Consider the following 16,401-nt stretch of genomic DNA (forward strand, 5'->3'; position numbering starts at 1 on the left):
GTGATCTGCTGCGGCCACAATAATCTCTCCTTCAATGTCAACAAAATGAAGGAAATTGTCCTTGACTTCAGCAAGCATAAAGGAGAACATGCCCCTGTCTACATCAATGGAGATGAAGTAGAAAGGGTTGAGAGCTTCAGGTTTTTAGGTATCCAAATCATCAACAACCTGTCCTGGTCCCCGCATGTCAACACTATAGTTAAGAAAATCCTCCAATGTCTCTACTTTCTCAGAAGACTAAGGAAATTTGGCATATCAGCTTTGACTCTCAGCAACTTTTACAGTTGCACCATAGAAAGCATTCTTTCTGGTTGTATCACAGCTTGGTATGGCTCCTGCTCTGCCCAAGACTGCAAGTAACTTTGAAAAGTTGTGAACGTAGCCTAATCCATCACTCAAATCAGCCTCTTATCCATTGACTCTGTCTACACTTCCCGCTGCCTCAGCAAAGCAGCCAGCATAATTAAGGACCCCACGCACCCCAGACATTCTCTCTTCCATCTTCTTCCTTCGGGAAAAAAGTCTGAGGTCACGTTTCAATCAAATCAAGAACAGCTTCTTCCCTCTTGCTGACTGTGAGTTAAGAAGTTCAGGATCCAGTCACAAAGGGAGGTGCTGAGGCCCATGCCACAGAGTTTGGATATGAGTTTCGTGGGAATAATGATGTTGAAGGCTGAGCTTAGTCAATAAATAGGAGTCTGACATAGGGTGTCCTTGTTATCTAGATGTTCCTAGGTTGAGTCAGGGCCAGGGAGATGGCATCTGCTGTGGACCAATTGTGGCTGTAGAATGGACGTATCTTGCATTAAGTTGATCTTTCTCTGCACCCTACACTACATTCTGCACTCTCGCATTTCCTTCTCTATGAACAGCATGTACAGTGCGCAAGAAACAATATTCCTCACTGTATGTTAATATATGTGACAATAATAAATCAAATCAAATATTGGTTTGTGTGGAATATATTTGTTTTACAATATTTTGAACATCCATCTTCTTTTTTCTGACTTTATTATATTAAATGCCACCGTATCTCGTTCACAGAACTAATGTTTATTAAAGAAGTTCACATTTTAAAGGAACATATCATTACAAATGGTAGATTCACACTGATGTCTGGGTTGCATTTACCACTCCAATATTCCATCAGATGGAGTAGCCATAAGAACAGAAGAGATTGTACACATGGCCTGTTGAGCCTACTCTGCTATTCTATACTGTCAAGCTCAAGCTTTATTGTCTCTAACAAAGGGGTACCAGTAATTGAGACTACCGATCTGTCTCCCAAATTTAGATTTCTCCAGCCTTTCCTTAAACAAGGAAGACATAGCTATGCTGTTACATCATATTTTTTGAACAATGAACAAGATGTCAGGCAGTGAAAAAAATAAAGTCCAACCAAAATTGAAAGGTCAAGTAGAATGGGCCTATGTTCTCTGGCGTTTAGAAGAACGACAGGCAATCTCATTGAAACACAAAATTCATGGGGGGCTCAACAGGGTCAATGCTGAGAGACTGGTTCTCCTAAAATCTAGCACTGGCTGTCGGGATAAGAGTTCAACCATTGAGGAGGAGAAAATCCTTTGCCTAGTTAGATGTGAATGTTTGGAATTCACTCACCTAGAGAACTACGTATGATTGGTTCATGAATATATCCAAGACAGAGATTTATAGATTTTTGAACTTTTAGGAGTAATGGGGATAGGGCAAACAAGTGGAGTGGATATAAAAATCAGCAATGATCTCATTAAACAGTGAGTTCGACGGGCCAATCTTTGCTCATTTTTTAAAAAACTCATTCATGGGACATGAGCATAACTAATTTGTTGCCCATCTCCAATTGCCCTGGAGAAGGTGGAAACCCACCTATTGGCAATAAAGTGGCTTGCTAGACAATTTCAGGAAGCATTTAAGAGTTAACCACATTGCTGTGACTCCTGAATTCATAAATAGGTTCAATCAGGTAAGCACAGCAGATTTCTGTCTCTAAAGGGATATTAGTGAAACAGGTGGATTTTTATGACAATTTACAGATTGAAACCTTCTACCCTTACCTGGATTGGTCTAAATATGACTGAACAGCAATGTGGTTGATTCTTAAATGCCTTTTGAAATGGCTTAGCAAGCCACTCATCTGTATTAAATCACGATAGAAAATCAAAAAGGATTGAAAGGAAATACAGGTTGACCAGCATCACCCTGGTCAATGGAAACCATGACAGAATTACCAGTCCTGTCGATCCTGAAGGTGCCCTTTACTAACATCTGGGGGCCTGTCCCAAAATTGAGAGACTGGTCAAGTGACAGCTTGACATAGTCTTATTCACAGAATCATAGCTTACAAAGTCTCAGTCATTTTCATTCCTGGGAATGTCTTGACCCATCAGCACAATAAAGGAAGAAGCAGCTCACTTAATTGGCACCACATTCACCACTTTAAACATTTGTTCCCTTCAGCACAAATGCAGAGTTGCAACAATGTGCCCTACACACAAGATGCACTGCAGCAACTCCTTTGACACATCCTCCAAAGCTTTGATCGCTATCTAGAAGGACACAAGCAATGGATGCTTGGGAACACCACATCTACAAGTTCCTCTCCAAGACAAAAATAATCCTGACTTGGAACAATACTTTCACTATGTCTGAAACAAAATCCTGGAAGTCTCTCCCTAATAGCACCATGGGTCGACCTGCACCAGATGGACTGTAGCTATTCAAGAGGATGGCTTATCACCACCTTCTCAACGGCACTTAAAGATGGACTACAAATACTGGCCAAATCAGCAATGCCCACACCCCATGAATGAATACATTGTAAAAGCATTGCTGGGACCAGTTTTGTGCCAGATTTATTTAACTAACTGAATTTAAGTTCTCCAGCTACCATGCTGGGTTCTGAATGCTTGTTCCTAGATTATTAGTCCAGGCCCCTAGGATACTAATTTTGTAATATAAATAGAGAGGAACAGCAGTATAGTGGTTATGTGCATATGTTCAAAATGATGCTACCCAGCAGCAGTAACGCAAGGGGATTTGTTTTTGCTCTGCCAATGGAACTGGTGTTCAATACAAACTTGATATTTTAGGGGCCAGATTCTAGTCTGGCTGTACTAACTCATAATTAGCACTCCAATTTTCCACCAGAGGAAACTTTCTGAAGATTAAAGTACAGCACTATGATTCCTTGTCAGCACCTGGCAAAACTGATCCTCTATAAACAGGAACATTTTCTTTGCAACAAGATGACAGTCATTAGTTCCCCAAAGCCTTGCCAGATGCAAATTATCCAAATGTATCTTTGGAAACCTGTGGCTGCAAAAATGTCCCTGAGAAATGGCAGAATTTATAAATGTATATTGCTTGCATGTTTAGCACATACATGCCTACAGAAAAAAGGCCGAAAATGTGAGGAAGTGAAAACATGTAGGAAAAAAACTGAGCACATTAATTCAATTTCTTGGCTGCTTCTTAAGTAAATGACAAGCAAATCCTAAAATGAATGTACCTTAAAGCACTGTTCAGCTCATCTTAAATATACTTTGTCATTCTTCCATCTCACCGCAGTTAAATGGTTCATGAATTCACATTCACTTGCATGTATTTGGTGAATTTAGCATGAAGATTTCAGAACAAAGTTCTCTTGACAAAGTAAAAATAAGATCAAAAATACTAAGAACACTTTTCTTATTGGTGAAAATGGCTAAACAACAAAAAGAACTTGGTATTCAATCATTAAAAGGATTTAAAATTATTAAAATGTATGCAATGTAAATTGATCCAGATTTTTATTGGCCTGGGAATAATGGTGCGCTTTTTTAATTCTTTGTTATAATAGAAGTGAGAGCAATCACCTATGCAGCTAGAAACTAATCAGTGTTTTTATCCAGCTGGGGACTTGTGAATTACCTAGATTATAAATTAATTTTCTTACACACCATTTGGATTAAATCAAGCACTGATCTAGCACCAAGAGTCTATCAAAAAAGATTTGTCAGACATAGCCGCTTCAGATGCTTACAAGCTCTGCTTACAGTAGACTTTAATTTTGCAGTGAATTTAATATGGATTTAACTTAATTTTTCATGTGAACCATCTACTTCAAAAGCTGCCAGGATCAGCTTTCTGCCCCAAAACTGATTTCAAAGGCAAAAATTCAAAACTATGCTGTGCCAGTGTGGAAATAGGAAGAAGTGGTTGAATTCTAAGTAACTTGAAACCATGTAGAGTTTTGAGACTTTGGACACAATTTGAGTACAGATATTATCTGAACATTGCCTTCAGGCAAATCAAATTAGAAATCTTGAATTTTGGACCATAACTTACACTGTAGATCTACCTACAGCAACGGGGACGAAGGAGAAAGGGTTGAGAGCTTCAAATTTTTAGATGTCTAGATCACCAACAACCTATCCTGATGTCCCAGGCCGACACTATAGTTAAGAAAGCCCACCAACGCCTTTACTTTCTTAGAAGACTAAGGAAATTTGGCATGTCAGCTACGACTCTCACTAACTTTTACAAATGCACCACAGAAAGCATTCTTTCTGGTTGTATCACAGTTTGGTATAGCTCCTGCTCTGCCCAAGACCATAAGAAACTATAAAAGTTCACGAACGTAGCCCAATCCATCACGCGAACCAGCCTCCCATCCATTGACTCTGTCTACACTTCCTGCTGCTTTGTCAAAGCAGCCAGCATAATTAAGGACCCCACACACCCTGGACATTCTCTCTTCCACCTTCTTTCATTGGGAAAAAGATACAAAAGTCTGAGGTCACATACCAACTGACTCAAGAACAGCTTCTTCCCTGCTGCCATCAGACCTTTGAATAGACCAACCTTGCATCAAGTTGATCTTTCTCTACACCCTAGCTATGGCTGTAACACTACATTCCGCACTCTCTCATTTCCTTCTCTCTGAACGGTATGTTTTGTCTGTAAAGCGTGCAAGAAACAATACTTTTCACTGTATACTTAATACATGTGACAATAACAAATCAAATCTCCAGTTTGTGAAATATATAAAAATGATAAGCAGCTAACCAAACAACTATCACATATTCCAGAATTTATTCATATTTATGATCTGCTTTGAATGGAATCAAGACAAGCCAATTTCAAACCATGTGATGCACGGCAATCAGTACTTACCCTGAACCTGTAGGAGCTCCCACTTCTACAGTTGGTGCTGCTGCTGGAGAACCTTTTCCCTGAACCTCATTCTGGTTTTTCAAAAAGGTTTTGGCTTCTTTGGAAGTAGCATCCACTTCTTTAGTCACCCTAAAGCAGAATAAAACAAAATGGTTAGATTTCGTGCAAAATCAAAGTCACTACTTTTTTTTTCCCCACTCTGAAGTCCCTTATTTTGTTTGTACAAACAGAAGATAGCTCAAACAGGTTTCAAGTACTATGACTTGAGTATTCAACTAAAAAACCTATAGACCAATCTCAAAGCCAGGTTAAAAACTGAAGATAAAGAAATGTGTATGATACTTTTCACAACTCAACCTCAATGTCCTGTAGTGATTTAGAGTTAATGAAGTACTTCTTCGGCCCTGGTATAATGTAGGGAAACACAGGAATCAATTTATATACAACAAGGTTCCACAAACAGAGCTTGTTTTGGAAAGGGAGGTTAGCCGAATGATGAATATTGAACACTGGGGAGAATTCCCCTCCTTTTCATAGGATCTTGTGATCTTTTCTAGCCACCTGAGAGGGCAAATGAGACGGTACATACAGTACGTACCATTCCCCTGACTTACACAGCATTACTTGTGGTTCTGAGTGAACAATCCTTTTGTGCTAAACTATCCAGCCATTTAAACATTTGGGTTAAAATTGCCACTGATTTCACATTCAATCCTTAGCAGTAGTCAAAACTGCAAATAGCTTTGTATTCATCTTCAATGTCAGATTAATATTCAAGATTCCAGCTGTGAATCGACAATATCTTTACCTTGCAATGGATCTTTCCTTTAATCAGTATACTTGTTGGTTCGGCTGACAGCTTATTTTTGAAAAAACAGCCCAAGTTCAAATACACTGTACATCTCAAGATGTATGCCACTACCATGAAGATCAAATTTAAACTTCATTAGATTTCAAAACAGGTTTCCTTAGACTTTACACATTCCCTCCCAGGGGCACTTGCCATTTTCTATCCAGGGCTAGCATGTTTGAATCATAGAATCAAACCATAGAACCCTATAGTGCAGAAGGAGGCCCTTCGGCCCAACAAGTCTGCACCGACCATAATCCCACCCAGGCCCTACCCCCATACCCCTACATATTTTATCCGCTAATCCCTCTAACCTAAGCATCCTAGTACACTAAGGGGCAATTTCAGCATGGCCAATCAGCCCAACCCACACATCTTTGGACTGTGGGAGGAAACTGGAGCACCCAGAGAAAACCCACGCAGACACAAGGAGAGCGTGCAAACTCCACAGACAATGACCCGAGTCAGGTGTCGAACCCAGGTCCCTGGAGCTGTGAAGCAGCAGTGCTAACCACTATGCTACCATGCCATGGTGCCATGGGGTACCTTTTCAAAGAGCCAACAGACGGCACCTTGCCCACACTTCAAGTCTCCCAACTCATCTGCATTCTGGGGGAATCTCAAAATTATGCATCTTACTCCACTGTTTGCTGTACCGTTACTCTATCAGTTAGTTTTCCTCAAGTCTACCACTAGTGCCTAACAAAGCAGTAAGGAAGTAACACCATTGTAAGGTTCCTGGTCAATGCTACCTTTATAGTTTTTACTTCAAGGTACAGAGGCATAGCACAGTTTTTTTTCCCACTGATTTCCTTCAATTGGTGCTAGTTGTACCCATCTATAGCAGCCCTTGAGAAGGTGGTGGTGAACTGGCTTTTTAATCTGCTGTAGCCCATGTGGTGCAGGTTCACCCACAGTGCAGTTATAGAGTTCCAGAATTTTTAGCAAATTTGAAACAGTAAAACTTCACAGGCATAATCAAACAACACGACAGTTTCCTCCCGTAACAGGACAATATTAAGCCAGGTGATCACAGACTTGGTCAGAGATAGGACTTTAGATTCTTAAAGGAGGAATTAAAAGAAAAAGAGATGGAGAGGTGTAGGGAGGGAAATGTGGAGCTTAGAGTCTTGGCACTTAATGTCATGGTAATGATGGTGGAGCAATTAAAATCAGAAGGCTAGGATTAGAGGATCACAGATATCTTGGCAGGTTTTAGACCTGGAGGAGATTGTAGAAAGGGAGGGAAAAGGCCACAATGTTGTCTGAAGACAAGGATGAGAATTTTAAGTCAAGGGGTTGCTTAACTAGAAGCCAAAATTTTTCAGGGAGAACAAGGAATAATGGATTAAAAGAATAGAACTTAGTATGAATTAGGACAGGGTTTTAGATAACCTTAAATTTACAGAATGTAGAATGCAGGAAATCAACCAGGAGTGTGTGTTCAAATTGTCAAGTCTAGGGTTGTTATAAGTATGAAGCTTAAAAAGATTATTATGGTTTAGGACTGTCTCTTTATTTTAGAGCAAGATGAAGGAATCGGGGGGGGGGGGGCGGTGTGTGTGTGTGTGTGTGTGTGTGTGTGTGTGTGTGTGTGTGTGTGTGTGTGTGTGTGGTGGTGGTGGTGGTCATGTGAGCTATTGTGCATTTTTCCAACAAGCATCTTGGGTGCCTTGGTAGTTTGAGATTAATGGGGGGAGGTGCATGGGCAGAGGCCCAGGTTGTCTTAGTGGGAAGAAGGTGTGATACATTCACATCTATAAACAATGACCCAGGTAGCAGTGCTGGTCATGGAAAAACTGTTCACTTCCAAGTCCCAAGGAGGTATTAGGAAGGTCATGTTTCGTAATCAGTTATACTTTGACTTCTATTTAATTCCAAGATGGGAATCCACATTAGCATTTTTACCTGGATACAAGTTCCATGTGATTCATGTTGCCAAGGGGATGGGCCCATACGATGCCACTATAGGACTGGGTTGTAATTCTTCCTAAACAATATCACCGAAACTTGCTGATGGAGAGGGGTGTGTGAGGAGAGAATTCGAGGCAGCAAGTCTCTGTTCACCATGCAGGATGCATGAGGGAGCTTGCACTAAGATCAAGCTCATGATGGTTTAAGCAAAACTGGTAGATTCACTTAGTTTTGGATGGGGAGGGTGTGGAGAGATCAAGCAAGTGAGAATGATGGGTCCTTCACAGTGAAAGTCAGTTTGGGGAATAGGAGTACTTCAGCTCAGACAGGGGCTAAGAATACCTTTGGAGTGGCTCCTGTAGAATGAGATATCCACCTCAGAGAACACAGTATAACCACGGCAGAGGGATTATTTCTGTTGTTGTAAAAGTTAAAAATGGGAACTTTTCTGTAGTTAAATCTTAAGTTGCCTACTGAAATATTGCTTCATTCGTTACGGTAAAAGTATGAATACTTGAAACCTTGGAGGGTGACCCTTAAAGCCATTTGCTGGAAGTTTAAATTTCTTGGTTTTCAGTCTCTTCGGGGATAGTAACAAAGGCATGGATGGCAAACAGTACATCAGTGCACTAATCAGTAACTAATGGGTGGCATCCTTGGCTTGCCCATTATCAAATGCATTTTGTAAACCATCTGAATTTTTTTGACCTTTAAATGTCAATACCACTAATGGCACTCCTTTAGAATGAATCAGAACCAAGCAAATGGATTTTTAAACATCATTGTGCAGTTCAATTCCTCTTTCTGAAAATCTTTTAACAATTAAAAAACTTTACTGATTTTCATTTTTTCTTCCATGACTGCTTTACATATTTAACCTTCAATCTTGGAAGCTACTGGGTACAGGATTATCAAGAAAGAATGAAAACAATCGCCCTGAATAATTTGTAGCTTCAAGTTGACTCGATCCATTATTTATATCCTCACATCCTCTCGGAAGGGTTAAGGACATTGAAGCAGGATGAACAATGTTTCTTTTAAAGCAAACAACATGATAATTAAGCAATAATGGACAAGCATGAGTATAAGCAAAAATCCACAACCAATGCCCACACAGACTCATCTTTCAGCAGGGGTCACAGAATGGTGATCAAGCACCAGACTTTCTGCCAAAGCTGCACACTATCTCTGCAGGGATTCTAATTGTGGAAAGACAGGTTGATTGAAAGACAAAATTGCAGGTTGTATGCATCAGTCAAGCTTCCCTGTTCTCAACTGCAATCCCTGCAGGATCACATGTCCATGACTGCTAGTAAATCACCTGAGAAGAGGTTCAGGATTTTACTCCAGATTTTTTTTAAGGAAAAGAATGCTGCATTGTTTATACAGTCTTTTGTTCCTATTGGCAATCAAACTGGCTAAAGGTTTCAGCTCATTCCATTCTTCGGATGATGATGAAATCAAACCTTCAGACAGCCTGAGAAACAATGAAGACTGCAAAAGGAGAGAAAAAAAGCCACGGAAAAGCAAAGATATTGAAACAGAAAACACAAAAGAATCTGAATAACAGAAGTTATTCACACTGAACTCCTCCCTCTGGTGCATAATATTAATAGTTAGCTTTTGAAACAGAGGCAAGGGAAGGGGGAATCAATTTTTATTACAATCTGGTTATACTTTTTCATTTGATCTACTATTCTGAGAAGCAATGAAGAGTTAAGCACAAAATACTAACCACTGAAGTGTTTTAATTCTTAACAGATTCTATTCCTTCATTTTCATACAGCATAAGCTGTACGAAAATCTTCTAGCAAGAAATAATGATTAAGAACATTGGGGGTGTACAATTGTATGCAATAAGCAGTTTCTTAACTGCAGCAGGCGACGGTGCAGAGGGACCTCGGGGTCCTTGTGCATGAGTCGCAAAAACCCAGCCTGCAAGTGCAGCAGGTGGTCAGGAAGGCGAATGGGATGCTGGCCTTCATAGCGAGGGGGATTGAATATAAAAGTAGGGAGGTCTTGCTGCAGCTGTATGGGGCATTGGTGAGGCCGCAGCTGGAGTACTGTGTGCAGTTTTGGGCGCCGCACCTGCGCAAGGATATTTTGGCCCTGGAGGGAGTGCAGAGGAGGTTTACTAGGCTGATACCGGAGTTGAGGGGGTTGAGCTATGAGGAGAGGCTGAATAAACTAGGCTTGTACTCGTTAGAGTTTAGAAGAATGAGGGGAGATCTCATTGAGACGTATAAGATGATGAATGGGATGGATAGGATAGAGGTGGAAAGACTCTTCCCGCTCAAAAAAGACAGTAGGACTAGGGGGCACAGCCTCAAGATAAAGGGGGGGCGGTTCAGAACGGAGTTGAGGAGGAACTTCTTCACTCAAAGGGTGGTGAATCTCTGGAATTCTCTGCCCGTTGAAGTGGTGGAGGCTGCCTCGCTAAATATTTTTAAGAAGCGGGTTGATGGGTTTTTGATAAGAGAGGGGATTAAGGGTTATGGGGAGAGGGCGGGAAAGTGGAACTGAGCCACGACAGATCAGCCATGATCTTATTGAATGGCGGGGCAGGCTCGAAGGGCCAGATGGCCTACTCCTGCTCCTATTTCTTATGTTCTTATGTTCTTATTTTCTCCCTCAAGTTTTATTCATTTCCCCCCCAATACCAAGATATGATTCCATGATAACAGTGACCATCCAGTACCTTATCGAAGTAGCTGTTCTTACATGTGACCTTAGTAATCAGTGGACTCTTTTACTACTGGCGCTTCACAACAGAGCTTGATTAATTCCCAAATAACACCAAACAGATCTTTAAGCAGTGCACCAGGCTGCACTCTCCTCTGTAGGCTTTGGCCACAATTTTCAAAAAAGCTTCCTTAGATGTGCAAATTGAAGAATGGAATTGGAGAGTGGCCAGCGCAGCATTTGAAACATGGATGTTAAGATTTTGGAGGTTTTTAAGATTAATGAAGGATTTTGTTAAAGTGAATAGGGAGTACCAATCTCCTCTGGTAGGGAGCCAGTGATAAGGATTTGTCTGCACTGGGCATGTGAAGAAAGGGGTTCAAGAACATGCTTATGCAGTAGATTTTGCAGCATGGAATGCTTTGCCATGAGGATTGGTTGCAGCACAAACCACTGCATGTTTTAAGGGAAAACTGGATCAAGATTGAAAGCAGAGAAGCATTCATGGCAAGAGGGAGAGAGCAGGGAAGTTGGATTAATTTTAAAACACTCAAGCAAAGCAACAGCATAGGTAATGATAGGTTGAAAGCCCTTCCACTTCTATAGAGTGGATGAGGAGTCAATCCTATTTAGTGTCAGCCATGGCTCACTTCACAACACTCACCTCTGAATCAAACGGAACCGAACTTGATCACAAAAATCAAGGCTGACACAAATGCATTACTAAGGGAATGCTGCACTGTCAGAGATGTTGTCTTGGGTTGAGATGTTAAACCAAAGCCCTATCTATCAAATTAGATGGACGTAAAAGGTCCTATGGTATTATTTTGAAGAGAAGGGGAATTATCCCCAGGGAATTATCCTGGCCAGTACTTGTCCCTCAATCACCATCACAAAATTGATTATTTAGTCATTATCACATTGCTGTTTGTGGGAGGTTGTTGTTTGGAAATTGTTTGCCATGTTTCCTACATAATAAGTGACCACACTTCAAAAAGTATTTAATCGGCTGTAAAACACAGATATTGTCATGGCACTCTTTAAATGCAAGTCTTTCTTTTTTTGGATGCACCAATGCAAATCACTGTCCTCCTCAAATGCACGCAATTTAAGTTAAGCATGTGGCATTTATATGGAACATAACAGGAGAACAATCAATAACTAGGATATCATTGAATGACAAGATAACATTACGGTGAAAAGAAGGGATGGTACATAAAACATTCAAAAGACACTAAAAGCAACTTATTAACTTCTCACCTTTCCTCTACATATAGTCCACTTCTCTTGGTGCTATGACAACTATAGCATGCCAAAAGTAGTCGCCAAAATTTGACAATTTAATCATAATTAAAATAACCTATAATTGAATAGTTAGTAACCAGACAATGTCTTAACACAGGTAGTGATGTGAAGGCAAAATAAAGGATTAACATTCAGATCCCAAGCACATGACCAAAGCATTCCATTCAGTAGACACTTGATCCGAAGGTGAGTACAGCTTTTCAGTGCAAGTCCTGGGTTCTACAACCTTAGAAGAATTTGTGAGCCATATCTACATTTCCAAAATTCATAACAAAAGGAAATCCAGACATCACTTAGACAGGATGGTGGGAAAATTGCTCTTGGCTGAATTTTGCATTTGAAGCTTTGAAAATTCAGAACATAAAATTACCATTATGAATCCTTTTCTCCAAAAGTATAAAGTTTCAATTAGAAGTAGATATGCTTTGGAGGGTGGTCTTGTGGCACAATAGCATCCTTGAGCCTGAACCAGAAGCTCCAGGTTCAAATCCTACCCCAGGTAGGTGTATTCATTACATGCTGGCACTACTTCCCTTCCCCAAATAGGTTGATTATTAATCCGCAAAACCTTCCAACACATCTAAAAGCAGGCAGTAAGACAAAAGATTTCTGGTCAATCATGTGATGGAAAGAAAGTCTGAACCTCTACCAACACTATCCATAGCTCCAGACTACAACATGCAAGTAACAGTGCATGTTGCCACAGCACTGGGCTGGGTTCTTTGGCTGCACTCGCCTAAAAACCGGAGACTCCCACCCAACTTCGATGAACCTTTACATGGTCCACCCCCCCCATCTGCATTTAAGCTAACTTGGGGGTATAGAGAAAAATGGGCCAAATGCAGGCAATTGGGACAAGCTTAGGCGTTTTAAAAAAAAGGACAGCATGGACAAGTTGGGCCGAAGGACCTATTTCCACGCTGTAAACCTCTGAGTCTATCCGCTAGAATTGCAGTGGCGGGCAAGATGGGAGAATTCTGGCCTCTGACAACAAGGCAAACTGTAACACACTACCATCATCATGCTTTTGGAGACTTGTTCTAACTACAAAAGGAGTCAGATTAGACAGTTCCTGATTAGACAGAATCTAAATTTAATGAGACATAAAAATGGAAAATATCAGTTTACACTATTTCTCCAGCTCTATTTTTTTGATCAAATGTGTTCCTGTGTAAGTGATCAGACATTCACTAATTATTTCCTAGGTTCAGGATTCCTAAAATGAGTAATGGCCTGATAAATATTTACATAGAAGAATGAATAACAAATAAAACACCTGGCCTCAATTAATTCAAACTGCTGTACCTTCCTCCACATTTCTTGTTCCTTCATTTCTTCTTCCTTCCCTCTTTCCTGCTCCCAGACTCATATGTTTGCTCATGTTGCCCCCTCTTTCTCATCACTCACTAATTTCCCAGTCTGTTGCATACTTTCTTGTTCCCAGTCCCTCACTATCCTCTACGAAACACACACAACACCCCACCTCCTCCCTCTTTTACTACCTCACTCATTTACTCCACATTTATTGTCTCCAATGACTTGTTACTCTGTCCCAAAGCATGGAGAGGATGGAAAGTCAATGGTGATAGGAGGATGGCACCCTGCAATACCAATATTAGAATGTATTTTCTGATTAATTTATAATAAAGGATCTAATACTATCAATACATATTCTCAGATAGCATAAGTTGTAATATTAAAGTTAATATTAACTTGTAATATTAATATTAACTTGTAATATTAAAGTCATCCAGACAGTACAGCTAAATTTAATGTACCATGCTGGGACATGGTCTCCAACATTATGGGCTTGAATACATTTACAAGTGGCAAGGGAGACTTTTTATTTATATGCTGGCGCAGACATTTTCCCAATACAAGCTTCAATGCACTGCTTTCCCACAGGTGACCCTATATAGGGTTATTCCCTTTTTTATTTCCACTACGTCAGCACCATCCACAGTGTGCTTCACTTATTAACAGGAAGGTGAAAGTAACCTGCAGGCATATACAAAGGGAGCAATTTTTGATCCCAGAAAAGGACAGAGTAGTACTTGCTCTCATGTTGCCAGAATAGCCTCCCGGGTGTAATAAAGTCATCAGACTGCAATGCTGAAAACATCATCAGTCAACCCTCCAACAAAGTGTAATATTAGCATTATTGGCCTCAACAGAAGTGCCTATATCATAAAATAGTTTGCAAAGGGTGATGTAATTGGGCAATAGTTCAAACACTACAGTCCTCTGATGTTTAATTACTGGTTAGTATTTTTCATAGACAGCACGCCACGAATTGAAAAAATACAATAAGAACAGTGTTTTCAAACATTACTATAAGATTTTTTAAAAAATTCCTCTCGTTACAAATTTCCATTTGAGTGTTTAATACACACAAGGGAAATAATTTACACAACCTTTCTCTGACAAAGACTTATTTGGAACAGAGCTGTCTACCAGATTATAAGTTCAAGAACTTAAAAATTACATTATTTATTAAGTAAAACAGTGAACCATGTCCATGGAGTGAATACCTGAATAAATGTTAAAATATCAAATCACTCAGCACATTAAATCCTAGCTGGAGTTTGAAATACTGCCTTTTATCACTTTTTTAATATAAACAGGCAGATGCTTTGTTTCAAGATATTCATTCAGTTGCATCTTTTCTGATATATTAACTGTTAAACAACATGGGTTAGTTACATCCAAGTAGTGCAGCCTATACTCCATTATGGTACTAATCACTATTTATTCAGCATATTAAAATGTTACATGCAGCCGTTAATTTTAGGCTAATTTACCAATGTGGAAAATGTGTGCTGTACACATCGAATCCCAATGGTTTTCAATTACCTAGATAAATATTTGGTTGAAAAGTAAAATACTCAGACGGGGTAGCTAGACATGTCTTCCTTTGTAGAAACCTCATTGACTTCATTCTAAAAGATGATTGCATCTCAAACACAAGGGCTGTCCTTCATTGCTTCAGCTGGTTCTGATAGGTTTCGTGGGAAATGTCAGAGTCATATGAATTAACTACATTATTTATGAACTATGTAACCTAACCCAGTGCTCAGAGACCTCTGGATTGATCAATGATTCAATAAGTGATCACTTACATCTCCACCCTGGCCCCAAGGGAAGCCCTTCAATCCCAATATTCACAAGGGAACCACAACTGCATTTCACAACCTGTCAATCAAACATTTTATGTTTCATTTATAGACCTTCTGAAAGCCATCGTGCTCTCAGTCAGAGACTTCTTATGGCACCATATCTGTCTTTTGGAACAATGCCTCATTTGTGATGCTGATCGACTTTAGCACTTGCAAACATTCTACCGTCTCTGACAACCATGTAAGCTACATTATAACACAGGTACTGGCAGTAAATCTGCATGGGAAAAGGCAAATGAGAGAACGGTTGTTACATTTAGGAAATGGGAATAATTTAGTGAAGATACAGCAGCTAAGATTTTTTGCCAAAGGTGCACCAGTTTCCCAGCATAACTCCGACAGAAATACACAAAAACAATGAACTGCAGCACAGTTTTGATGAATTCAATATCTTCTGGATTGTAACAAAGGTAGCAACTTATTTATATAGAAATATTGAAACTAGAAGTAAGAATAGGCCATTCGGCCCTTTGGGCCTGCTCCACCATTCATTTAGATCATGGCAATCATCAAATTTAATATCCTGATCTCCTCCCCCCACCACCACAATATCCCTTTAATCTCTAGAGCTACATCTAATTTCTTCTTGAAATCAGGCATCGCTTTGACCTCAACTACTTTCTGTGGTAGTGGACTCCACACATTCACCACTCTCTGGGTAAAGAAACTATTGCTTAGATTTTTTTTAATACAAGGTGACAACACAATTACGAACTTGAAAGGAAAGGGAGGTTGGAGATGGGGTAGTAACTTATAAGGACAGAGAGGAGTCATGGGTATAATGGGTTGGATCTTGAGATAATTATTATTATCAAAGTAATAGATTTGGACAAGAGAGGAATAGTATCTGAGGAGAGGGAACTGTTAACACGTCAACCAAAGTGAGTGCCAGGAAGAGAAGCTGGACGTTTGGTGGGAATAGAGTCAAAAGTGTCAAAGTAGCAGGAAGTGGGCCTCATGGACAAGGTGAACTCAAGAAGAGCACAACAAGAAATAGGAAGAACTCTAGAGAAAGATGAGAGATGTGAGCAATGGCAGGAAAGGAACATTAGGAGATGTTTGGTTTAGTGGGCCAGGTAAAACAAATGGCAAATGATCAGTGTCAAAAATATTCATGAGATCTTTGTACTTGTTACAATTTCAAGGCGGACGAGGCGTGGAGGTTACTTGAGAAGGCAGGTTTCCAGTGGAGGAGTGAATATTAGAAGTGACAGGTTACTAATGTCAGGAAACGGAGGTAGTTTTAAGTGATCTATTTTTGTATTGTTGGATAGTAGAAATAAGGTATGGATTTGAGTTTAATTTAGTGTTTGTATGTTA

At 39.9% G+C, this 16,401-nt stretch overlaps 1 protein-coding gene across 2 annotated transcripts in view; it reads right to left on the reverse strand.

The window, feature by feature from the left end:
• cfdp1 (craniofacial development protein 1) overlaps positions 1-16,401 on the reverse strand; it is a 200,668-nt gene that overhangs the window by 135,578 nt on the left and 48,689 nt on the right. For both annotated transcript variants that reach the window (XM_080187049.1, XM_080187048.1), the window contains exon 5: positions 5,155-5,283. In XM_080187049.1, coding sequence (XP_080043175.1) covers positions 5,155-5,283 — 129 coding nt within the window. The remainder of the gene's footprint in view (positions 1-5,154; positions 5,284-16,401) is intronic.

The sequence above is a fragment of the Carcharhinus amblyrhynchos genome, chromosome 4 (genome assembly GCF_965287045.1).
Source record: "Carcharhinus amblyrhynchos chromosome 4, sCarAmb.v2.hapA, whole genome shotgun sequence".
In the NCBI taxonomy this organism is placed as follows: Eukaryota; Metazoa; Chordata; class Chondrichthyes; order Carcharhiniformes; family Carcharhinidae; genus Carcharhinus; species Carcharhinus amblyrhynchos.